Raw genomic sequence first — 24,207 nt, forward strand, 5'->3', positions numbered from 1 at the left:
GGGCTATGATCTTGATATTTTAGAATAATTTCTTGATTCAACTGATCTGGTGGTATGTATCTGCACCCAAGAGTTCGTGTAATTCAATACGTCGGTAGATGGCCACATTGGAGTATTTGGATAACAAAGAAACAATGGCAGGAGTGTGCAAAGCAGTTAAACCCTCTTGTTATCTTAGTAAATTATTCTCTTCTATACGCACATAATGACTTTGGAGGCTTTTTCTATCTGTACTATGATATTTACTGGCAAGCTCTGGAGAGCATGTCCACCAGTCCTGGAGGATTTGAAGTACATCAACCACTAAACAATCTGGCGCGCTAGCTGTAGATGAATTGAAAACCGGAAAGCTTTTTACAGCACTCCCGGTGGCAGGAATTATCGTAAGTAATGAGATGCCTGGCCGTCTCACAGCGAATGTCTATTGTTATTGTTGTTGCGCACCTTCTGCAGAATTAGTCCTCATCCAAGGGCCGATAAGGCAAGTCTTGGTTTCCTTTGATGCGATGCAGGGTGTGTCTAGATTTGTTGCCTTGGCTTCATGATGATATCAAAAGAAGCAAGATCATCGGGAAAATTAGACCAGAAATTGATATAGCGAGCCGGGATATCTGCAGTAACCAGCCGTGGGCATATAGAGAACAGAGAGTTGCTCCTTGGGCGTGTGGTTGGACCTACTTGATTTAAATACTTGCATAAGGTCAACCATTCCACGGAAGATGCCAGTGCCGCGCACCATTTTGCAGCCCGCCCTTGCGGTGCCTGAATGTATTGCAAGTTCATTTCCCCCCCTCTTAGCGGTTTTCTTCATAACAACAATTTGCATCGTACCTGGTAGTCACAAGAGACCCGGTAATGATGTGGTCTAACACTGCCAGACCCTTGCTTGAGTTGATTTTCAGATCCACAGCTACGTCCAACTCGTCACTCTAACTACCGTTCGATTATATAACCCCATCGTATTGATCATACGGGCCGTATTTGGAACAAAAGACGACCTAATAAGCTGGCCCTCAGCGCTGAAGTGAAAGGCATACAGCTGCTCCGCGTTGAGATAACGAAATCATGTGAACACGTTCATCGTCGCCCCCTTACGTCCACAGCTGTTCTCTGCTTTTTTCACTTAGCTTTAGATGTTTTCTTCCTGCATCTGGTCTATGCCAAAATGAGGTAGGCTTAAATAAATGGCGTCACCGTATGCAAGATGCCAAAAGTAACGAACTGACCCGTCTTGCGATCACATTAAACTTCATTAGGTGCCGAATTTCAGGTTGCAGGCATATGTGCCGGAATGGAATCAGCCTAAGCCGTACTCCAAGCTGGAAGACGTGAGGTATTTGATTCGTCTAGAAAATGAGATTATTAGGTTGATCAATTGCATCATAGCTGCACGGCGCTCAGAGGGTGAAAAAGCTCCTGGGGAGTATCGGGCATGACACTACGCTAGGTGGTTTTAACATTTCAACAGCGAATTTAATTTCGCACTCAACGAGATCATCGTTTCAAGTGGACTGTTATGGAATTCCTTGTTATCCGCAGTTGATTACTGAGGTAGCAAGGGCGAATCCCCTTCGGCGAATAGGATGTTCATCTACAAGTTTATGGGTTATCAGGTTCACTGTTATAGTTCCTATGATGTAGGCCACCTGTCTCATCCGTACGGTATAAAAGAATTTACCATTCATCACAGAAGGCTTCAAGAAACCCAACCGGTTCTATTAATCATTTAATACGTCTTTCTGTTGCAGTCGGAATATGCCTACTAAAAGTTTGAAAGTGGTCATTGTCGGAGGGTCCATCGCGGGTTTACTTCTCGCCAACGCTCTTGCTCGACAGGAGATTGACTTCGTTGTCCTGGAAGCTAGGTCGGAAGCTGCACCATGCGATGGAGCGGGACTATGCCTTTTGTCGAGCGGAGCGCGTATTCTGGATCAGTTGGGGATATTCGAGGACATCCAATATCACGGTGGTCCTATTTCCGTCCAGCGCATCTGGCGAGATGACGGAAAACTGCTTGGGCACACCGAAGGCTTGGCCCTAATTACCGCCCGGTATGTCACAACCACGCGTTGAACACTTCCACAATGTGACACCCCATCGGTTTACGATCGTAACATGCCTGGCAGTAGGCTTGCTAACATGGTAGCAGGCAAGGTTACCCTGTAATTTTTATTGAAAGACAACGCGTTCTTCAAGTCCTTTTTGACCATCTACCAGACAAAGGACGCGTGCTCCTGGGAAAGAGAGTCATAGAGATAACATCATCGGACGACCAGGCGATAGTTATGTGCTTGGATAGGAGTACGTACCAGGCGGACATAGTTGTTGGAGCCGATGGGATACACAGCATTACGCGCAGGAAGATGTTAAGGGATATTATCAGCGACAGCCCAAAATCGCATATAATGCCTGAAGCTCTTGGACGAGGTAATGCGTCGTATGCACATTCAAACCACCATGCTTACAGTTAAGACAGTGTTCAGCGCTCAGTATTCTGCGGTTTTTGGAATCTCCAAGCCCACACCGGGGATGAAGATCGGACATTGCAACAGGACATTTGCGCATGGCTTTTCATTCTTCAATGCGGTGGGAAGGAATGGTCAGATATTCTGGTTCGTATTCCGTGACATGGGAAAGGTATATGGCGAAAAGGACATACCTCGCTTAGACCAAAGCAAGATAGAGGACGATATGGCTCCCTTCTTTAATAAGTATGTTGCAGAAGGGGTGCGGTTCCGGGACATATTCGAGAACAGAGTCCGTTGCTCCCATGTGCCTATCGAAGAAGGTTTCTTGAACCAGTGGGTCTGGAAGAGATATGCATGTATCGGAGACTCAGTACACAAGGTACAGTGATGGTCCTACCCCAATTTTCATTGCTGATTCAAGGCACAGACTACTCCTAATCTGGGGCAAGGCGGGAACGGGGCGATGGAGAGTGCCGCGTCCCTGGCAAATACAATCGTTGCTATGGCGCAAGCCAGCATATCCTCCGACTTATCCCTTCGTCGGATTTCAGCCTCCTTGGAAGATTGGGCTGGATCCAGATAGCAACGCATGAGGCTACTCTGCGAGTTGGGTAACGGCTTTACGAGGCTCGAAGCATTCCATACGCTGAAAGACAGGGTTGTAGGTCTCTACCTCGGTAAATATCAACTAGACGCAATAGCAGATATCCTGTGCGAGACCACTGTTGGCGCCGAGAAATTGTCATTTCTCCCACCTCCTCAGAGATCATTACAGGTTACAATGCCATTTGACACTCGAAAAGGCATCCAAGCTGCTACGAGAACTAATTCACTAATACTGCGTTCTCTTATTGCGATTACCATAATCTTTGCAGTTCAACCCCTTCTGCAGCACTACATTGCTGGCCGCATCGTTGATCGTTCGCCTGGTTTACATAAGCAGAACAGGCCAGCATACGAAGATGATGGCTCTTATACTAATCAAAAAAGCACTGAGACTCTAGCAGCAATGTCACGAATCGCAGACCTCGGGGTGCTGCTAACAATTTGGGCTGTGGAAAGCTGCAGAACAGGGAACATTGCCACTTTGATGTCATTGTAAGTTTGACAAAGGCTTATTTGATCCGGCGAGAGAACTAACTATCTCATAGCTCCCTGTCCTTCTCTGTGATTTCAGGAATACTTGGAGGGACCCATGTGGTAGCTCCTTTATACTTCTTAATATATGCCATACAGTCACCGGTGTCCAAATTCGATACGCCAGATCGTCGCAGTACGCAAATTGCTTATATGAAAACCTTGATTCCCTGCCTTATATCATGCTATTATATTCCGGGGTTCTGGATCACCTATGCAAACCCTTCAGTGCGAAGCAACTCGGCTTTTATGTTCATTCTACTACCTGCTTTTTTCCGACTCCTTCATGTCCAGGTATCGTCTTTACTCAGAGGAACAACAGTGAAAGAGCTTATTGAAACTCCGAACGTCGACATGCCATATATTAGGATAACATATTACACATGCGCTTTACTATCCGGGGCCATGTCCTTGCTATCGAGAGGTTGGGTATCACGGTCATTACTTGGTTGCGTATTCCCAATATCACAGCATATGAGTCTAACAGTATCTACCATACATGTCGACCACGAAGAGATGGCGGGGTTTGTATGTGGCTTGATATGGGTCACATTCGAGTATATGGACTTAAGCTCCAGCGGGATGATGAGCATGCCCTGGCTCTCTTTTATCCTAGCAGGCACACTCATCAGTCTTATTCTGGGTCCGGCAGCAGCCTTGATGCTAGGATGGGGTCTGAGGGAAGAGTACTTGGCAAAGCATGCGGCACGCCGCCTAGAACGCCCTCTGGTTTTGTCAGCAGCTGTTGGAAGTCCAATTTCAGGTTGAGTTTGATGTAGTCACCCAGCCTTTAGGAATACTTCCTCTCTTGAGTGACAAAAGCCAGGGCGCGGAACGCCCGCATCCTTTCGTTCCCATGTACGGTCAAGATAGTTACTGAGTGGCGCTTCTCTCTCCGTCCACTTTCATTCTGCAAAATGTGCTTTTGGTTTCGTCCCTACGAGTTGCAGCACATAACCGTCAATATAATGAATATAGTGCAACTGTCTCATGATATATTTGAATCAACGAACAATGCTACCTCTAATCTTTGTAAATGAACGAGTTTAACTTGTACTTGAGGTTACATGCCAGACGAGGCGTACCCGCTACATATTCAAACATCTGCAACCTAAGTCTCTTCTTACTTTCCAAATTTGTTATTTGATGTCTATAGCTTGTATATATTCATATGAGATTCGAAGACAGATTTGATTTGCTACTCCGATCCCCTTCCACTATTAAGTGCTTTGGGATTGTATCAAAGCGGTACCACTGCTGACAGACCTCCTGACGTCACAATACAGTCTTTGAATCATGAAAAAGCTTTAATGTCAATGAACGAAATTCAATACATCTAGCATCGTGCTCTCGACGTATTTGGCATGGTATAAAAGAAATTACGTGAAAGGTACACGACACTTGGGGGGTTTTGAAATGCCTCCAATAAAATGCCATGCTTTTGGTAACCATATTAGGAGCATTTTGTCTGTAGGTATGTAAAGACCGAGAGTAGACTGGAACGTTAAAAAGGGAAGGAGGAGGGGCTGAAAAGAGTGCCCTTGCTCTGTTAGCGTGCACATGATGCCAGAAGCCAAAACCCCCGTGCTTAGACATATCATCACAATATGTCGACCTGGGCAACAACATCCCTTTTCTGTTACTTGCATTCATGCTGTGAGACCCGAAGCCTATACATTTCCCTGAATGAATCATTTAAGCTGATGCAATATGCGGCGCTGGGCGTGGAAAACTTAAAACAGCACTTTAGACACGGAATAGTGCACAATTCATGTGACTGTCTCCTTACATACTTCATTCAGGCCCATACGAGATCATGACATCAAATTTTCCCTTACTACGAGCTACATGATGTCCCATGGTGAGGAATGTAATCCAGTGAGTTATCATTGCTGTTACCTTTTAGATGTACATATATCTCTCATCGTCACTCACAAAATATAGCTGTTTCCAATAAGATAACTTTCTACAATCAAGTGCTCTGAACATGACTATTTCCCGGTCGTTTTCTGGTGCAGCTATGCGCCGCCCCCTGTCTGAATGTGAAAAGGTACTGAACAAGTTGTGTCTTAGGTATCAATTTTTCACTCCAATCAATTGGCAGTTATTATCAGTTGCAAGTGGTTTCCTGTTTGTGACAATTCTATTTCTGGCAATGATAGCATGCGGCTTCATACCACCGCTCCCTCCAGCATGGGGTGCCGACAAGGTATACAATCACTACGACAGACACAGAAAGGGAATTCAGGCGGGGGCTGCAATGTTTGTTATCTGCTCCGGATTATGTCTTCCTTATGGAGCAGTCGTATCAAAGCAGCTTCGATTGATACGAGAGGTAGACCCAATTCTCGGCGACTTGTCTCTTGTGGCTTGTGGGGTAGCGAGTGTCACCTTCATGATGTCCTCTACATTCTTAGGACTGGCGACGTTTCGGGATTACGGGCCGGAATTGGTTTTACTTCTGAGTGATTTGTTTTGGTTCACCCTCATCATGCAGTGGCCGCCGTTTTGGATACAAAGTTGGAGCATAGCGTGGGCAATTCTCTCGGACCAAAGTTCCGACCCTGCCTTTCCAAGGTCCTTAGCCATCCTCAACTTCATCGCTCCTTTGGCATTGTCCTCGGCCACCGCCATCCACCTTCATCAGCATGGACCATATGCATGGAATGGCGCACTGACTTTTTGGCTTGCTTTTGTTCTATTCTTTGCCCAAGTTGGGCTTGATCTATTCACTATGGGTCGGAACATCCTTAGAAGCCGAGGATTGGAACTCGCTGAACAGACGAACTGAAGTATCACTTATGAGTATGCGTCCCAATCTGGTACCTTCCTGGGGCACTGCTTGGTAACAAAATGTCCGATAATAGCATAAAAATTGATTATCTGGCTGGTTGTATGCCCTAGCTATTTGTGACACAATCACAGCCGAGAGAATGATATTGAGCGACGAGCGCAGATGGTCTGCTGGAGAGTCCGGTGATACTTCGGCCACTGCACATGTGTCTATGCAGGAGACCTTGGATCTTTCAAAATATGAGCAATCTCGCAGTGTAACACTCAAGCAAAGACACAACTGATGCGGTATGAGCTAAAGTTATAGAGAAACGGTGTGTGGCAAGAGCTTATAGTTAAATACACGTGAGGGACGTTGATATGCAATCTCTTAAAACTTTCTGCTTGCGATATTACCCTGTGCGAAAGTTGCGAATACGTAGCCAATTTTTTTGATGCTATGGTACTTCCACACATAGTCCGTATCTCTGGTGGCTCTTAGTCAAGCGTGAGACGAGAGTAGGGGCGCGGAGGACCAGGGGACAACTCTGCGGACGAGGTCATGTTGTACAAAAGGTATGAATCCCGAGCGTTGGCACTTTTTGACTGGTTAATGGCTGTCAACCCCCGATTGAAGTTTGTGATGCAAATAGCAGTACAGACAACCGTTGCGGCAGTCAGTGCCAAGGACAACGAGGCGAAAAACAACATCATGCTCTTGCCGGCTGTATTTGCCGAAGACAGAATCACAATTCGGCTGATAAGATACGCGATCAAGGCAAGGTAGCTCATCTGTTATGTGGCAATTAGGAGGCATTCCAGCAATCCCGAGGAACTGAACAAGAGGTAGATAAGCTCACAATAATAGCAATTGTACCAAAGGTTTGTTCTCGCTGGACAAACCAGACACCAAGAAATATCGCAATGATGGCGACAGGGATGAGCAGCATCGTCAAAGTATACTCTGGTTCTTTGAAGTGCACATATACTAGATCATATTGGATAATGAAGCCAATCAGAAAATAGAGGTTTAGTTTTATCAGTACCAGAAAAACCTGCATTTACCCCCTATTGTTAGCAAGTATTTACAAGATACTTCAGAAAAATGGGGAACACGACGGAGTCGATGTTACCTCATAGGCCAGATAACGCATCCGAGTATCCAAGCTGCCGTGAACGGACTTGTAGATAGCCCATGAATAGTCCCGGTGGATTAAAAATGCAATTGGGCATAAAAAAAGAGTACACAGCCCTGTAAATATGCATACAAGGATCTCTGCTGGCTGGACCTGAGGCCACACATTGCGTGTAGTATCCACCAAAGTCGGATAGCTAAAACGTGACTCGAACAGTCTTGCAGTAGTATCTCTCATGAGGAGAAATTGCATCACAGAATAACCGAAGCTGCAGGCATTACAGATGCAGACTGCAAATAGAAGGATGTTATTCTTGTGGTGGATTGCGTCCAAGGATAGAAACAACTCAAACAGGCAGGCGAATATCAGAATGCCTAGGTTAATTGGAATCAAGTAGGACACCGGCACTTGATTGATGGTAGAGGTGACCCATCGTTGCCATTCAACGAGTATATAGCTGCCACGCAGGTTAGATGTGCTCGTGGTCACAAAAGGATAAGGGCATACATCTCGAAGACGATGGTCAAGACTGCTTGTGCAAGTAATACGCTGCACAACCACCATTCATACCTCGTCGTCGGCTTATACATGCTCACTTGAGAATGTGATGGGCCACCTAACGACGCCGACTGTTCAGTTGATAAAGTCCATGCCAATACGTTCAGTGAATTTTTATTGTCCGCCTCCCACGTGATGATGAAGTTGAACTTGCATCCAACGACGGTGTGAGAATTCTCTGGCTGATTTCCAGGTTCGCCCTGCGTTTGATAGGGCCGTAGGCAGCAGCTACTACGGGACCCGATATAGGTTTAATACAGCCTATTGGTTCAGAGTGAGACATTTTTAGCTATTATTATTGAAACCCCCAATAGTAATACATCTGTTCCCTGCCAAACGGATTAAAATCCTGGGTCAAGTTTTTCAAAAGTGGGGCGTTGGAAACTATTGGTTTTGTGTCTGCCGGTCGGCCCACCTCAACATACCTTTCAGGGTCTGATCGGTGTCCGAATGGCTTAGCATTAAGTATCAATCAGGTCTGTGGAATCTTCAATCACCTCAGTTAATCGATACCCATGTCTTGAGACATTCCGTGTCACGGGTAGTCTTCCTCAACCAAATAGCCGATAGTCCCCTGTTGATCTCGTGCATTGCGGTAGATGGTATTGTACATCCCAACAGGATTCTAATGATTTCGATACAGGGCAAGGGAGGGATGTCTTACTGCCACTAATCGTAAGGCAGGCAAGCTATTTAGGTTGCATGTCGGCAGCTCCACCCACTAGTATAGCAATTGCTTCATCCAGTCTGCAATAGATCCCGTGCCGCGATCTGCTGAAGTCTCAGCATGGCACTGTTCAGGCAGTCTGCTAACCAGAATACTCTACTCTCGTCCAGTGAGAACTTCCCAGCCAACCGCAATCGAGAAGACGAAGGTGCATGATATCTGCTACAAAGTTCTTGCAAGATCAATTCCCCAGGAATTGGCGATTGCACTGGGATCTATTCCGATTTCTGGTAGGTGTTTTTGAAAATATAAAATTCATTCAGATACATGGTACAATAATACAGGCAAAGGAAGAATAGGAAATCAACATGCCAAGTACAACCTTGCTCAACTTGAACTCCACAACAAAAAGCAAGAGATAATGGAATGTTCAATTTATGCCTTCTGGTCGGGAAATTTTCTTAGCATGTCACCCAATCGATCAATAGGCGCAGACATCAGACCAACAACAGTTTCATACGGTGGCCGGTCAGGGGCCGCTGGATGGCTTCGGGTAGGAATGAAATTCTTGGTGCGACCGAAAGAACGCGCCATACTTTCGGAGGCAGATTCACCAATAGCATGTTCAAGAGCCGGCAGATCTTGGCTTTCTTCCTCATTGATGTGCTGCTCTAAGTTCGCCCACAGGCTTTGAAGAGTGGGGATGAACTCGGTATCATCAGGCTGAAGGCCTTGAAATGTATAGAGAAGCTCCTTGACCTGCAGTGTCACGCCATTTAGCTTGATTCGTCCCTCAAAGAAACGAGGCTATAAGTAACCATACAATTTGGTGCTCCTCTCTATCGTGCTCCGCCATGGCCTTGCCGTTGTCCAGCTTTAGCTCCATCTGGGGATACACAACTAGCTCCTCGCCAATTGAGTGGCGGGCCAGCTCCCAGGTAAATTGGTTCTGCCATCTGACCCTGTCATCATTCGTTTTTGCGCCTAGAATTTGATGGTAAGCATCCTTCAGTTCGCGGTGGTCGTTCTTGATAAGTTCAGACACGCGAATCGCGGCAGGAGCGGTGGTCCGAAACCCACGCCTCGCGGTCTGAACCGTTTTGGAGAAGAAATTGGAGGATTGTGGTCCCCTGAATAATGTTTTCGAAAAAGAAGAAAGCGACATGATCGCTTGCCTGATTGGCTCGTATGCGGGTTCGTAGTAATTTGCTCAGAAAGTAGGAGTACTATTACGAAGTGCGCACTGTGTTACACTGTCCTTGAGTTCGTGAGGTACAGCGCAGAACCTGTTTATAATGTCTGAATTTCGAGGTCCAGACCAACTCGAAAGTATGACATAGTTGGTCACTACGTGCGCAGTCCGGCCAGCCAACAATGGTTACGCAATTAATCATGTTTTGTCTGCGCCTCAAAGTGAGAGGGGCCTCACGTTGGCATGATAAAACAATGACATAGTCCAGACGTCGCGATTTTGGCGGATGGTGGCTCTGCTGGAGAAACCAATAGGAAATTGTATAGGATCATTGCCATGCGGAAAAGCCCTCAATAACCGGCTTCTTGGCCGTTGAGGTCTCTGGGATATGCTTGAGAGTCCTGCTGAGGGCTTAGCTTAGCCATGGCCACTCAGTCGATTTGCTCATCACGACGACAGCCTTCTCAAAGTCTAATCGGGGTGGTAGGTGAGGGATTGGTAACTTTATTTCGCGTGAGGTAACTGTTCACGGTTGGACGTCATGGCTGGGCCGGAACCGCCCGGACGCCAAGACAGGAAGTATAAGAACATAACCTCATGCCAGTGGGAAACACCAGTTCAAAGAGACGACCATAATAACCCAATTCGATTGATTGATTGGCAAGACGGCAAGCGATGATGGCAGCGCATCCCTTACAGGCCTTGGGGGAAGCGGTGGGAGCGGCGGGCGCCGACCCGCGCATCAAGCAATTGAGTTCGCTGTTTCAGGGGGCTAATGACGGGCCCGCCCGGACGGCGGCCAAGTTGACGGGGGTTCAGCAGGGCGGCAAGCGGCAGGATGACGGGCCCTACTTCACCAACAACGAGGGCATTCCCTTCCCCGATCCCGCTCACAGCAAGACGGCGGGTGGACTGCCCTTGGTGTCGGACACTTTCTTGCTGCAGAAACAGCAGCACTTCAACCGCTCGAAGAACCTGGAGCGGATGGTTCATCCCTGTATGTTCCTGCTGCTCCTCGGTGGTTCCTTCGCCATCTCGGTCTGACTGACGATGCACAGGTGGTAGTGGAGCTTTCGGATACTTCGAAACTACCAGAGACGTCTCCAACCTCACAAAGGTGCATACATCCCTTGGCCGCTCGGAAGACGAATGGAACTTGAAGGAAATGAAGCTAACCTGGACAGGCCGACTTCCTCAAGTCCTCCGGACTGAAGACGCCGGTCTTCGTCCGCTTTTCTACCGTGACTCTCGGTCGGGAATTCCCCGATCTGGCCCGAAACCCGCGTGGCTTTGCCATCAAGTTCTACACGGGAGAAGGAAACTATGACATCGTGGGCCTGAATTTTGTATGTGATGCGGTGGATCTCTTCTGTACTGCCTGATTGACAGATCTCTGACTTTTGTCTGATCAGCCGGTCTTCTTCTGCCGAGACCCTATTCAGGGCCCCGACGTGATTCGGTCGCAATCTCGTAACCCTCAGAATTTCCTCCTCGACCACAACTCACTCTTCGATCTATTGGCCAATACGCCCGAGGGGTATGTTTCGTTCAGTGGATAGGAAAGATGCGTGTCATGTGGCTGACAATGGATAGAAATCATGCCGGTATGATGTTTTTCAGTAACCATGGAACCCCGAAGGGATGGAGAAACAACCACGGCTACGGCTGCCACACCTTCAAATGGTAAGCTGGCTGACATGAACCTGTGACCTGCACCTACTAAACACTTGTAGGGTGAATGATGAAGGCAAATTCGTGTATATCAAGTATCATTTCTTAGCAGATAATGGCCAGAGACAATTCACCGCCGATGAAGCCCAGTACCACGGAGGGGCCGATCCGGACTGGTCCAAACGCGATTTGTGGCAGGCAATCGAAAAGGGGGAAGAGATTACCTACACTGCACACGTGCAGATCATGCAGCCCGAAGACGCAGACCCTGTGAAGCTGGGCTTTGATCCGTTCGATGTGACCAAGGTGTGGCCGAAGAAGCAGTTCCCGGTGAGTCCTAACCTCTCCGTCTTTTCCTCTGGGACGCCCTGGGTCACTCATCCATTTGATATAGCTTCAAGAGTTCGGTAAACTCCGCCTCAACAAGAACCCCGAGAATTTCCATCGCGATGTTGAACAGGCGGCGTTCTCCCCAGGCAGCATGGTCCCCGGCATTGAAGACAGCCCTGACCCCTTGTTGCAATTCCGTATGTTCTTCTACCGCGATGCACAATATCACCGAATCGGCATCAACCTCCACCAAGTTCCCGTCAACTGTCCTTTTATGGCCTCGTCCTATTCATCCCTGAATTTTGATGGTCAAATGCGCGTGGATGCCAATCACGGGATGAACCCGCAATATGTCCCGAACAGCTTTGTGAACAAGTTCCGACCAGATGTTGCCGAGGCGCCTTACCAGCTGGCAGACAACAACGTCGGACGCAAATCCCATTTCTACCACGAAGGCAAGCCTTCCGAATACGATCAGCCACGGGCTTTGTATAAACAGGTGATGGATGAACGTGCTCGCAAGCAACTGCACGATAATACTGCCCGGCTCCTCCGACTCGTGGAGTATCCGCTGATCCAGATCAAGTATTTGGCACAATTGTACCGCATCGCACCGGAGTATGCAAAGGGCGTCTACGATCTGCTCCCCGAAAAGCCGTTTGCGTTTAGCGAGGTCGAGCAACGCGCTGGGGGTGCCGAGGCCGCCATGAAGGAGCCCAAGTTCCGCCCTTGCGCCCCGACTGATAAGTTGGTCGGAACGTGTCCGATGCAGCCGGTTTATAATGTGCGAGTGTAAGAAGCTCTACATTGGCTACATTGCTACTATGTGATGTTTCTTACGATACATGTTCTCGTTTATATTCAGAGCTTATACTGTCGAACATAATCTGCAACAGACATGTTAATTCCATCCTGTTTACAGTGAATACTAGCGTCCCTTCTCTGTGTAAAATGTACAGCCGGTGATGCAGGCACCCTTGCTGAAGCGGCGATGGATCGGATGTCAATAAACCTATGGTGCTCGAAGGTGGTTTTGACATGCTAGTAATACTCTGACGAGAATATATATATCTGTGCCGACACGGCAATGCTACTCAACCAGTCGGTGTCTTAGGCCTCGGAGCACCCAACTGTCCGCAACCGGTGGTGATGGGCTCCCACTCATAATCACAAAACGGACCTCAAGAAGATAGTGATGGTGACAGCACTTGTCCTCATACAAAGTAGATAGTTCTGCAGTCGTCCCGCGAATGATGACGCCGATCGATACCGTGTTTGGAGATTCATGTGAAACCACCAAGAATAGCCCCACTTACTTGTTGATTAGGCAGACTTTGAAACCATCCAAACCCATCGTCCCGTCAGTTTTTCTTCCATGTCCACATTATCCACGAGTACTTCGCAAACAGAATACTAGTCACCACAAGTCAAGATGCCGGTTACTTTGACGACATCCAAGACCAGACCAGAGGTATGGCGTACAGCCAAGGCACTCACGGCGGAAGACCTCTTGCAGGAGTCCTGTCCAGAAAACGCCCGTCATTGCAAGCAGCTGCTCCAGAGCTCTTTCACCTCACAACACCTCGCGGAGAATCACATCAGCCCCTCTTCGAATGGCCTGGTCCATGCTGTGTTTCAGGCATATAGCTACCATCACCATCTGACTTTGCGACCGGAGGATGTATGGTTCGCCATCCTCTCCCAACTGAGCTTCTACATCAACGAGCATGCCGAAGAGTTGCGGTCGCATTTCGTGGCCCATAAGGGAAAGGAAGAAGTCTCCGTCACCACAGTGGGGACGATTAGCTCGGTCGACTTTGGAGCACTGGTCGTCCAAATGACCGAGGCCATCCAGAAAAAGGTCGTGGATCCCGACCTCCGGACATGGCTCATGCCGGCATTCAGCACCACCACCGCCAGTGACCAGGTCATAGCGGCGGTGCTGATGATGGGTGCCATGCAGCAATACTTCTCCTACACGGCCTATCTGATGTGTGGCATTCCCAGTGTGACGTTGCTGGGCGAGCGGGAAGACTGGGTCCAGCTGCTGAGCAAACTGGACAAGCTTCCGGACTTGGGCACCGAGCCGGCTCAGTTTGCTCGTCTTCTCCGGCCTATCCTGACGAGATTTATTATCTCCTTTGATGATCCTACTTCAGAGTCCGTTCGTGAATTTTGGGGCTTATGTGCAGATCGAATTTCATTCGGGAGTGGCCCGTCCTATCTGTCCGGGTGGGTCACCGCGTTCTGCTACTGGAATGAGAAAGGTCGGCCCATGGAGGATAAGGGCATATCGGGATGTGAACTGGATGGTGTCCAGTATCATCGTGTCGACATCACAGACATCCCGGGCGCATTCGCCTCGGTCCCTATGAAGGTGAATGACAATGGCACCGAGTATGAAACGGAGCTCGTGGCCGGAGTCATAGGGATCCATGCCAGCTGTGTGGGAGATGCAGGTGGCCAGCAGGACATGATTCAGCCGGCTTCGGGATGGTGTATCTATGAGAAGGCCCCTGCGGCGGAGGATGAGGAGTGAAACCCACCCGCCGTGAACTTGTAGTTGCTTAGCATACGTCAAAGCTTTGAGAGTACGGTTGCTTCGGGAACGCAATACCCATCTCGTAGCTTCATTCATCCATCGCCCTGTGACCAGTGCTCGATCGTAAGCCGAGTAAGGTTGGGGTAAGGGTGTCAATAATATTCTCCGGCGAATGCCCTGAACACAGCAACGGAGGAATCAAACTTGGTCCCAATATTAATATCCCATTGGATACAAAGTTGACCCGCAGCCATAAATAAGAATAGTCCATACTAGTAACCCAGAATGCGACTGTGTAGTATGGGATTGAAAAAGAATATGCGCTGGAGCATTCGTTCAATCCCCTGGAGTTACCCCGTATCATTGACGAAGTAGGTCCCAAACTTACCTGCCCCCGGGAAGCTTAAAAGGACATTATCTCCGAGCAACCATGGACTTCTGCGTAATCTATCACCAGTAAGGCCTCTGCGACAGACAGCCCGTTGGGATTGGCCGTTGCAACGAAGCCCAGCGGATCGCGAAGGTAGAAACAGGGGGACTTCCATCTCATCCACCGCTTTTAAATGACCAGCCAAATGAACAATAGTTTCGTCGCTTGAATCCAACGCCCAAGCTCCGGGGCTTGCATTCTCTGCTTTCGAACATTCTCAATGGCAGCAGTGGTCCGAAAACAGACATCCTCAAATCCTGCGTCGAGGCCCTAACTACCAACGATACTGTCCCGGTACTACCAACAAGAGCACCTCGTTAATCTTCATCAGGATCGCCTTATGCGCTCAAAATGAATGCAAGTCTGTCAAGCGAGACATCATCAATCCACCAAGACTGGAATAGCCTTGACATGCTCCTAGCCGGTGCGGCCAACACGACCCTATGCCAGATGGGATTATACAGCATCGACTTTGGCTCAATTTTGGGTAGAGTTGCTGCCATTGAAGTTCCGGGGAACAGACTGAAGGGTTATTACTCCACTCTCCTGGGGGTGCTCGACATAACTCGGCTTTGCCACCATCAAGGCAGTCGCCCTGGGCCCATCGTATTGCTTTGACCTTCAGCACGATGAGCAGTTTCCTTGATTCTGAATTGTAGAAAGCCATACTATGAGGAAAATAGCCACTGCCACATACAATTTTGGAGTGGATATGACGCATATTGGATGAACATTCTGAACACTACCAAGGGATCCTTGTTTCCTACTTCCTGAACATAGGTCGGTGCCATAGCTCTCGAGGCGACCCCAAAACCGGACGACCCGATGTAACCGGTCAACAGGGGTCACCCCTGCAGCGCTGGATCTTCCAAGTCCCCACAGACAAGCTAGGAACCCTAGATTGCCTGGGACTGCGCTAATGGGTTGATAAGGACGTACCAAGAGCGGCTACTTGGGCTTTCCGTGCCTTTGAGTATACCGGGGGCTCCTGTTCGCACGCCCGGAATCTTGGGCATAGTTCACATGAGCTTCGCCTACAGTTGTGCTGGGGATGCTCGTGATATGACTTGCGAAGCTGTCAAATTATTCTAATTCGGCCGACCGTGCAAATTCCTCATGTACGGAAAGCTGACGAATAGCATTTTGGATAGGAACCATTCAACCCTGGTAATATTCGGCCACCATAGAGAATTATATCGTGATGGATATGTTGAAGATCTTGGTGCATCCGATAAACAAGGCTGGGCTGCTTAGCTGGTCGATCTTCACAGCGTGTGGGGCGTGCGGCTGAGCGTCATAGGATCACGGGTCACAATAATCTCGATATTGCTTATTCTCACCTTCAAATCGCGACTGTAGTGCTCATATGCTTATCCAGAGTTAGTTGGCAATTATCAGTGTGTACAGGGTAGCATATATGATGCACACTCTTTGGAGGATGCAGATTGAAGGCCGCAGCATGAATACAGTGATTTCTTTCCAGCGACTTTTAATCCGACCCCGCTCCACCCTTCCGGAAAACAGGGCATTGCCTTATGCTCAGCTCGTTCCCCCATCGTCTGCCGATCACAGAGGGGAGTGTTGGGACCGATACCTACTAGGGGAGATAGTCTATGGACTAGTAAGGACTTTCTATTACCCCGAGTTTTAACAGCGTGCCATGCTACTTGATTCGTTAGCTGCATTGAGGTAAGATCCACAGAACTACTGTAAGTAGGTATGTGATATTTGTATAGTAGTACCAATTAGCCGTCGAAGGATGATATTTGTCAATCCTGGCCTACAGCGGATTTGCCACAAATCTTATATATATAAACCCTTCTCTTCACGGTTCAGTGAGATCTTGCCTTCACATTTCAACCACTCACCTCCTGGCCACTGCAACTAAGATACTCTTTATATCTTCGCGATTTACTACAACGTTTTTGCTTAATACACGATGAAGTTCACTGCTACAATTGGGGCTTTGATGTTCAGCCTATTAGCCTCTGTCAGTGCGGCTGTAACTGGGAACTGTACGCCAGGCATGAATTACTGTCAAGTCGTGCTTGACAATGTTGGTGAGTTGTGGGCCACTATTCAGCTTACTACATTGAAGTTGTGGATGAGGTGTACTAACATAAATAGGCGGCAACCAGGATGCGATGCATGATGCGATAATCCGATGGGGTTCCCCTGAATCCGCTCGCTACCCAGGCCTCTGGGGTAAATACCTGTTCCATTGCAATGCCGACAAATCACTTAGTGTTGTTGAGGAATGCCATGTCATCTGTATCAACAGTGGCGCTGGAAAGAGTGACGTCTGTGATAACCCGGTGTAGATGGTGCAACAGATGAGAGTGAAGCATGTGGCCATGTGTAGATTGCGAATTAGGCAGTTATTTGTCCATCATGTATCCAGATATTGATCGTGGACAAGAGACTAGGAATGTCGATGATAAGTCCTGTCACTCCTCTAGTCGAATGAATCTGAATAGCTCTAGAACGAGTGCATTATGGATCCTTTATCTCTCATTATCGAGTCATAGGGTCCTTGGTAGCAGTGGATCACATAATATCCAAGAATGTCCCAGCATGACAGGGCTGGGGGATGATTATACGCGTAGTGGCGCCGTGGGAGTACTGCCCCCTACCGCTATATGTGCTTAAGATCCCATAATCAAGGCGTATTGGTATGATATTATGCTTATGTGGGTGACTGAGATAATACCTTGCTTTATACCCCGACCTGCTCCAATAGACCATCATACGGAGCAGATCAGCTACTCCATTTTCCCTGTCAACCGCCTATGCAGATGTGAGTTTATTTGCATTGTGCACAGTCATTCCAGTCTTCCACCAGAAAATTTGCAAATGCGACCGTACCCTGTTTGGTTTTGGGCAGTAGGACATACCCTGCATCAGCCGTTGATCCGTACTCAGGTTGTTCCAGATTGTCAGCACCATAAAGCCAACAACGAATGCTTTGGACTTGAACCCGGCAGATACGTTAACTTTACCAGAAAACTTCATGTCTGCCCAAAGGCTATAAGTCCCGTAATATTTTCTTAGATACCTGACTGGGTTAGCCACAGGTGAGTCTTCTTATCAAATCTACTTGAGAGTGTGATCGAGAATCGCAGATGATTTAAAGTTTATTTCATCCGACTGACAGCCTGGCAGTCGCTAGATACCTTTCTATAAAATGCATACTATGTTGTAGCGAGGGGAGTGCCTCAATAATCCTTGAAACAGTCATAATCAATGGCACATTTAATGTTCTACAGTTAGTCCTGATAATGAATTGAACTTTTCAATTCAATTTCTAAGGTAAAGTAAAAGATGATACAGAAGGTTACTAACTAAATGACAGGGTTCCGACTTCAACAAGTCGATGTTATCGCCAAGGTGAGTGACTGAAAAGCCGCAGGAAAAGCTCCGGCTCAACCGCTCAAGACCCCCATGGGCCTTACATGTCAACGCCACTCGAAGCATCTTCGTTGACAACCCCGCCAGAAGAGGTAAGGCTAGCAGCATATGTAGCACTGCTGTCATGGCTGGCAGTAACATTGATTCCAAGGGTAATCCACCCAAAAACACCATCCTCGATCGAGTCTCCCAGCAAAGCATACTCGAAGAAGGGGTCGGAGTTGCTATCCTCTGTCTCAACGATGACCACATGATCGTCGGCATTCTCGGTAATGGCAACGGTGTTGGTGTTGTAGGGATAGGTGGCTTCAACCTGCGAGATCAGATCCTGGTCGAAGAACAGCTGGCCGATGTGAGGGATATGGCCTCCCGTCAGCGTGTTGTTGGCGAGGACCTCCGCACCCAGGTGGGCGATGACATGGACGTGAGTTGCGCGACCCGAGTAATGTCCAGGGAAGACGGTCTTGAATCCCGCGACGCCATCAGCATCAGTCTTTTGAATGCCACGGAGGAATGTCTTGTCGAGGTTGGAAGTGTCATTGACGTTGCCGTTCATGCTGCTTTGAACTCCGGAGTAGATTCCAGTGGAGTTGCAGTTCCAGACGTCCCAGTAGAGGTCCTGGATGGGTTCGCAGGTGTTGATGTCGATGAACTGGCCGTCAATGTAGAGAGGCACACCCGGTTCTCCGTCGGAGAGATCGTGTCGGATCAGCTCGCCCTTCACCCAGAAGGGGCCAACCTCACCCTCGGGAGCTAGGATACACACGGGGTCCTTTGAGAAAAGCTCCGACTCGGGAGTGTTGAGCGTCACATCGAGGGAGGAGTGGTGCGAGGTGTTGACCACCTGCTCCGTATCGCGGAGACCCAAGGAGCGCTTCTTGTACTGCTCAAACACGGCGGCGCGGCGAGAAGCAGCTCGTTCAAGGACGCCATTTCTCTTGAGCTGTCCGGCACACTGGCTCAGACTCCGGTGGGCGTTGTGCAGGAAGGCACGCTTGGAGACATCAGTAAAAGAGCTGGGTTCATGGGCTCCCGGGTGCGCCATAGCAAAACCGGCCAGCGACAGCGCAATCGCCTGCTTGAGCTGAAGAAGCTGCATCTTGAGATAATTGAGAAGAGAGGGTTCGAAGAGAACGAGTGAGTATGAGTTGGGTTGTGTTTTGGAAATATTTGAAGACGAGCAAAAGCCATGCTTTATATATCCTCAATCTGTTGGGCTCGGGATGTCCGTGATCTGGAAGTAGACCGATATCCACGCAATACTCTCTGCTTGATATTGTCACTAAGGCATTCTGAACCGTCCCGAGGCCTGCAAACGCGTCATCGTCGTTGTATAGGATCTTGGCTGATCTCTTGTCATAGAACTCAACTGAAGTGAATCAGAGTCGGTGGGGAAGGAGGAAGGAAGGTCCACATCCGTCAGTATCAAAAAGACCTGCGTGGCTTATGAAATGGAGGAAGATGATTGATGGAGGCTATCTGCTCTCCTCGAAGTAGCGAATGGAGCGGAGTGGAGCTGGGATCAACCGGCTCTTGGCAGCTTCCGCGTCTCGGCACCTTTTCACCAGGATCGACATTTCATCTTGCCCTCTGCATCTTCTTGCCCGCGTCACCCTTCATGTTTAACCCTGGCAAACACCGGCCCTAGCGTTGCCGCTGACTAATCCTGGCTGAGAAATAGCAACGTCCTTACAGGAACCGCCAGGATCCAGGAGCATTAGACCGTGTGTCTGTTCTCGTTCCGGCCCGCTAGGCATCTCCCACTAACATGAGCGGCCAATCTTCAGTCGAGCGCCCTGGTGGACGAGCTCGCAATGCTTGTGATCTGTGCCGCCGGAAGAAGGTACGTGATTGCATCCAAATCAATGGTTCATTTACTTCCTGCAAGTGGAGTTTTATGGCATTTGAGTGCTTATCCTACATGACCACACTAGATTCGCTGTGACAACGCACAACCATCCTGTGAGGCATGTACTTCCGTAGGTGTGCAGTGCACATTTACCGAACACCCTAGCCTGCTGCGGAAAAGCCTCCGAGAGTAAGTACCGATGTCATTGCCATACTGGTGCGCTAACGGAAGTCATAGTCAACTCCTCGATGCCAAAGCACGGATACGGGACCTGGAAGCCCAGCTGGCCGTCCGGGACCTCTCTCCCGATTCCAGCCAGAGAGAGCGAAATAGTTCTATCGAACGTTCAGAAAACCCATGGCTTTCCTTGTTCACTGTAGACCATGTCCCAAACACATACAGCATAGATACGTCGCTTGCAACATTTCAAGCAGAAATCGCCCATTGTGGAGTGGGAGAAGCTGGATCCACCAAAAGAGCGACTTTTTCTTCCTTAGTCTACCGAAAAACAGGCGCCCAAGTCGATCTCGACCACTTTCTCGCCCAGGCTGCACAGTCGCTCAGATTTCGGGGCCTTCAGAGCAGGACAGGCTCACATCGCTCACTATCACCAAAGTGGCCTCCCACGCCTTTGATACGATACTCCATCAACCACTACTCCCAGAGTGGGTTATATTCCATTTTCCCGGTTGCGAACGCCGATGCCCTGAATCGAATGATTGAAGAGGGTGTACCAGACCGTCAAGATGACACCGTGCCTGCAGCGAACCTGGCCTGCCTATTTGCATTCACTGCAATGATGAGTGTAATGCATCGACTCAGCCCGGAGTTCGTCAATGCTGAACCAGATGCATATATTCAGGCAGCACTGGGCCTCGTGCCTAGGTTGTTGATGGAAAGGACCACGGTTAGAAGCTTGGAAGCTGTTGTGCTGATTGTATGCTGCTTACATCTTGACCAAAATATTCGTCGCTGACTTCCACAGATGACCTATGTCATGCCAAGTGGGCAAATTGAACCCGGGCAACTCCTGCTATCCCTAGCTACCCGAATGATACTCACTCTTGGTGCGCACCGAATGTCCATAATGAGCAAGCTGGAAGGTAGACATCTCCGGGCCTTGTTCTGGTTCTGCTATGGAGCGGATAAGAACATGCTCATCCGATACAATCAACCACCACATTTCATCGATGCGGACTGCGACCTCCAAATACCGGACAATTACGTTTTGTCGTCGTCTGACAATCAATTTTTCTCAAGGCCTCTTTCACACAATGAGCTACTCTTTCCCTCTGATGTCCGACTTTCTCTGCTGAAGTCCAAAGTGTACCATCTTCTTTATTCCCGCCATGCTCGAGCTCAGCCAGAGGCCCGTCGCCTTCAGTATATCCGTGAGTTAGATCAAGAGCTCAATGATCTGAAACGCACATTTCCGGCTAGTTGCTGGCCGGATTTATTTGCCACACCGTCCGCCCCCAATTACACTTTCCATGACCTGAGTATGCGGGGAGTCTGTCTACACCTAGAATTTTACTTCTTATTAGGGAAGATTCATGAAGCGAGTCCTTGTCTTGAGAGCAACAATAGCATTTCCAGCTGGTCAATTCTTCCCTCCAGTGTCGAGCTGTTCTATCAGGAATCTCGGTCTATTCTCTTATACATACGTCATGTTTGTGATTTCCTGAACTGGCATACTTTCTGGTAGCTCTCCTCATTCTATGTTCATTTGAAGTTACTAATACTGTTTACTCAGGATCTACGCCCAATTCTTGCTGACGAGCGTCTTCTCCCTTTTCAGATGTATTATCAGTTATCCTGCCGCGTCGTCAAATGAGAACGACATACAACTACTGCAGAGCTTAGTGGACATGTTCGCTGAATTAGATGGAAAGGAATCAGAAAATGCGAGGGGGCTGTTTCCTCCGTTTTACTTCACAGTCTGTCTGATCAAGAGACTTGTCTTCCTTGCCAGGCAGGCCTCCAACAAGGCTTGCGAGTGATACTGGCTTGTTGGTCGCACTCAAAGTGAGATTATGAGCTCAGGAAAATATATATGACTGAGTAAGAAGTAGACCCGTGTGAGCCTTTCCTCTCACTAGAGAACAATTGGTCGTTGCGAAAGTGTTGGACCTTAATTTCGAACAGATCTCGCTCTAACCCAACTTGATACATGCCAGAGGTTATCTTTGATTAAAGAATGGTATGGAATGTAGAAAGATATTTCTTCTCATTGGTTAGCACTTAGCAATGAATGGAAGCAGTTATATCTTGATTCAATCTATGGGAAATAAGTAGAATGGTAAGGTGAATCTATAGGCAGCATCAGTGTATGTTCACTTAATTGAAGCTTAAGATTAAATGGTAGCCATGCCGTACTACCAAGAACAGTTAGAAATCAATCAGGTGCTCTCTCTCAGCGAGCCTGAGCATCAGATGAGCTAGAAGCTCTATATGTTTACTGTCCATAGAAGCCTGTACCAGTATCAGTTTATTGACATGTCTGTGCTTCTCCATCGAATTGAGCGATGCTGGTAAAAAGTATAAGCACAGTTGACCTTAAACAAGAAGTGGAGTAGATTAAGGACATGAAAATAACAATCCTATATATTATAAGAAAGAATAAAATCTGTCATTTTTATGTAAGTATCAGTAATAATAAAATCCTATAAAAAACTGCTAACTATCTATTACTGTTCTAGAACTCTATTCACTCTTAAGCTCCCATGACCGGAAAATACCTGGTCTTTTATGGAGTAGTATGTACTAGTAATGCGCCCAGCAGCCAAGATATACTTATTCGAACTTTTTCAAGGGCATGATTAGCCCTGCAGTATTTAATATACTATCAAAGCTCTAGATAATGTCTGGTTTAAGTCTTCTGTCCCTGGCAGAAAGTGCTAATAATCAGCTATAGCTATTTTACTTAAGAATTAAAAGATATTAGGCTCGGCTGCTTAAGCTATCTTAAAATAAAATTTAGAATAAAAGGTTTTCAATGTAAGAGTAGTTAATGATTATAATATATTATAATATATTTTTCAGAACTCACTTTAACGAAGCTTCAAGAACTTACTTTAACGAAGCAGTTTATTATATTTCATATTATATTCTTTCATAATAACATATACAGTGTACTGTGTTATACTGTAATCTCTAATCTATTGGAAGCGGTATATCATACCTACTATCTAACTAGAATACAGAAGCGTATATATTTCGAAGCTGTCCAATACAGCATGTTATGCTTGGAGTTACCGCGCTGATGTAATGGAAGAACAGTATAAAGATATAGCTCAAAGTGACCTGCAATAACCATACAGTATGTTATCATTCTGGTTCCACTGGGATTAGTCCATCGCATATATGATTTCCATAAGATTTTTATGATTTATGTAAGACTAATTTCTTAGCATAAGAATTAATAATATTATTGTTTAAAACATAATGTTCTTTTATAACTTATATACCTAACCGTTAACCTGACGGAAGGTATGGATGTTCCCATTAACCTACCCTACCCTGGCCGTTAACCACTCTAGGAGTAGTTCTTAAAGTTCCTACTAATATTTCATGGTTTTAATAGGAATATATAGAATATATTATAGATTTGTCTATAATTTTCAGGTAAACATAAGTAATATCCTTGAGATCTGATAGATTTTAGAATTTAAAAGAGTTTTATTGTGATAGGATAACCCAGCTATCGGGGTCCAGCCATCGGGCTGATGTATTATATTGGTTATAGAAGTTGTAAGGTTATTGATAATGGTTTTATATTTTTCTAATATCCATAAGGTACTGATTCCTCTATAGAAGGCTACTGATTTCTCAAGAATCAGTCTATTTCGTGGTTATAGGCTATCTATGTCATTATTAGATGAATCTATTGTGTTTAATGGCTGATTCCTTACCTAGTTGACAGTTATTATTAGGGTTTTTATTAGGGTTTTAGGGTTTTATTAGGGTTTTAGGGTTTTAGGGTTTTTAGGGTTTTAGGGTTTTATTAGGGTTTTAGGGTTTTATTAGGGTTTTAGGGTTTAGGGTTTT

At 47.2% G+C, this 24,207-nt stretch overlaps 9 protein-coding genes across 9 annotated transcripts; 6 read left to right on the forward strand and 3 right to left on the reverse strand.

Annotated features, from left to right (window-relative positions):
- Nucleotides 1-1,755: 1,755 nt before the first annotated feature.
- AKAW2_61378S (uncharacterized protein) lies at nucleotides 1,756-2,073 on the forward strand (the record flags this gene model as incomplete). Its single annotated transcript, XM_041680963.1, has 1 exon — nucleotides 1,756-2,073. The coding sequence occupies one exon, from the start codon at nucleotides 1,756-1,758 to the stop codon at nucleotides 2,071-2,073; it is 318 nt and encodes a 105-aa protein (XP_041546876.1).
- A 357-nt stretch (nucleotides 2,074-2,430) lies between these two features.
- On the forward strand, nucleotides 2,431-3,051 carry AKAW2_61379S (uncharacterized protein; the record flags this gene model as incomplete). Its single annotated transcript, XM_041680964.1, has 3 exons — nucleotides 2,431-2,437; nucleotides 2,468-2,847; nucleotides 2,896-3,051. The coding sequence occupies 3 exons, from the start codon at nucleotides 2,431-2,433 to the stop codon at nucleotides 3,049-3,051; spliced, it is 543 nt and encodes a 180-aa protein (XP_041546877.1).
- Nucleotides 3,052-6,875: 3,824 nt separating this feature from the next.
- AKAW2_61380A (uncharacterized protein) lies at nucleotides 6,876-7,327 on the reverse strand (the record flags this gene model as incomplete). The annotated part of the gene is made up of 2 exons (XM_041680965.1): nucleotides 6,876-7,169; nucleotides 7,238-7,327. 2 exons carry the CDS (start codon nucleotides 7,325-7,327, stop codon nucleotides 6,876-6,878), a joined length of 384 nt encoding a protein of 127 aa, XP_041546878.1.
- A 1,846-nt stretch (nucleotides 7,328-9,173) lies between these two features.
- Nucleotides 9,174-9,903, reverse strand: AKAW2_61381A (uncharacterized protein; the record flags this gene model as incomplete). Its single annotated transcript, XM_041680966.1, has 2 exons — nucleotides 9,174-9,497; nucleotides 9,562-9,903. The coding sequence occupies 2 exons, from the start codon at nucleotides 9,901-9,903 to the stop codon at nucleotides 9,174-9,176; spliced, it is 666 nt and encodes a 221-aa protein (XP_041546879.1).
- A 702-nt stretch (nucleotides 9,904-10,605) lies between these two features.
- Nucleotides 10,606-12,727, forward strand: AKAW2_61382S (catalase; the record flags this gene model as incomplete). The annotated part of the gene is made up of 7 exons (XM_041680968.1): nucleotides 10,606-10,927; nucleotides 10,989-11,047; nucleotides 11,115-11,276; nucleotides 11,343-11,467; nucleotides 11,524-11,613; nucleotides 11,664-11,931; nucleotides 11,996-12,727. 7 exons carry the CDS (start codon nucleotides 10,606-10,608, stop codon nucleotides 12,725-12,727), a joined length of 1,758 nt encoding a protein of 585 aa, XP_041546880.1.
- A 636-nt stretch (nucleotides 12,728-13,363) lies between these two features.
- AKAW2_61383S (DUF4419 domain-containing protein) lies at nucleotides 13,364-14,470 on the forward strand (the record flags this gene model as incomplete). The annotated part of the gene is made up of 1 exon (XM_041680969.1): nucleotides 13,364-14,470. One exon carries the CDS (start codon nucleotides 13,364-13,366, stop codon nucleotides 14,468-14,470), a length of 1,107 nt encoding a protein of 368 aa, XP_041546881.1.
- A 2,372-nt stretch (nucleotides 14,471-16,842) lies between these two features.
- AKAW2_61384S (uncharacterized protein) lies at nucleotides 16,843-17,224 on the forward strand (the record flags this gene model as incomplete). The annotated part of the gene is made up of 2 exons (XM_041680970.1): nucleotides 16,843-16,963; nucleotides 17,031-17,224. The coding sequence occupies 2 exons, from the start codon at nucleotides 16,843-16,845 to the stop codon at nucleotides 17,222-17,224; spliced, it is 315 nt and encodes a 104-aa protein (XP_041546882.1).
- A 1,127-nt stretch (nucleotides 17,225-18,351) lies between these two features.
- On the reverse strand, nucleotides 18,352-19,410 carry AKAW2_61385A (intradiol ring-cleavage dioxygenase; the record flags this gene model as incomplete). Its single annotated transcript, XM_041680971.1, has 1 exon — nucleotides 18,352-19,410. The coding sequence occupies one exon, from the start codon at nucleotides 19,408-19,410 to the stop codon at nucleotides 18,352-18,354; it is 1,059 nt and encodes a 352-aa protein (XP_041546883.1).
- Nucleotides 19,411-20,079: 669 nt separating this feature from the next.
- On the forward strand, nucleotides 20,080-22,160 carry AKAW2_61386S (uncharacterized protein; the record flags this gene model as incomplete). Its single annotated transcript, XM_041680972.1, has 5 exons — nucleotides 20,080-20,154; nucleotides 20,246-20,349; nucleotides 20,398-21,097; nucleotides 21,146-21,861; nucleotides 21,914-22,160. 5 exons carry the CDS (start codon nucleotides 20,080-20,082, stop codon nucleotides 22,158-22,160), a joined length of 1,842 nt encoding a protein of 613 aa, XP_041546884.1.
- Nucleotides 22,161-24,207: the final 2,047 nt, after the last annotated feature.

This window comes from Aspergillus luchuensis, chromosome 6 (genome assembly GCF_016861625.1).
Source record: "Aspergillus luchuensis IFO 4308 DNA, chromosome 6, nearly complete sequence".
Lineage (NCBI taxonomy): Eukaryota > Fungi > Ascomycota > Eurotiomycetes > Eurotiales > Aspergillaceae > Aspergillus > Aspergillus luchuensis.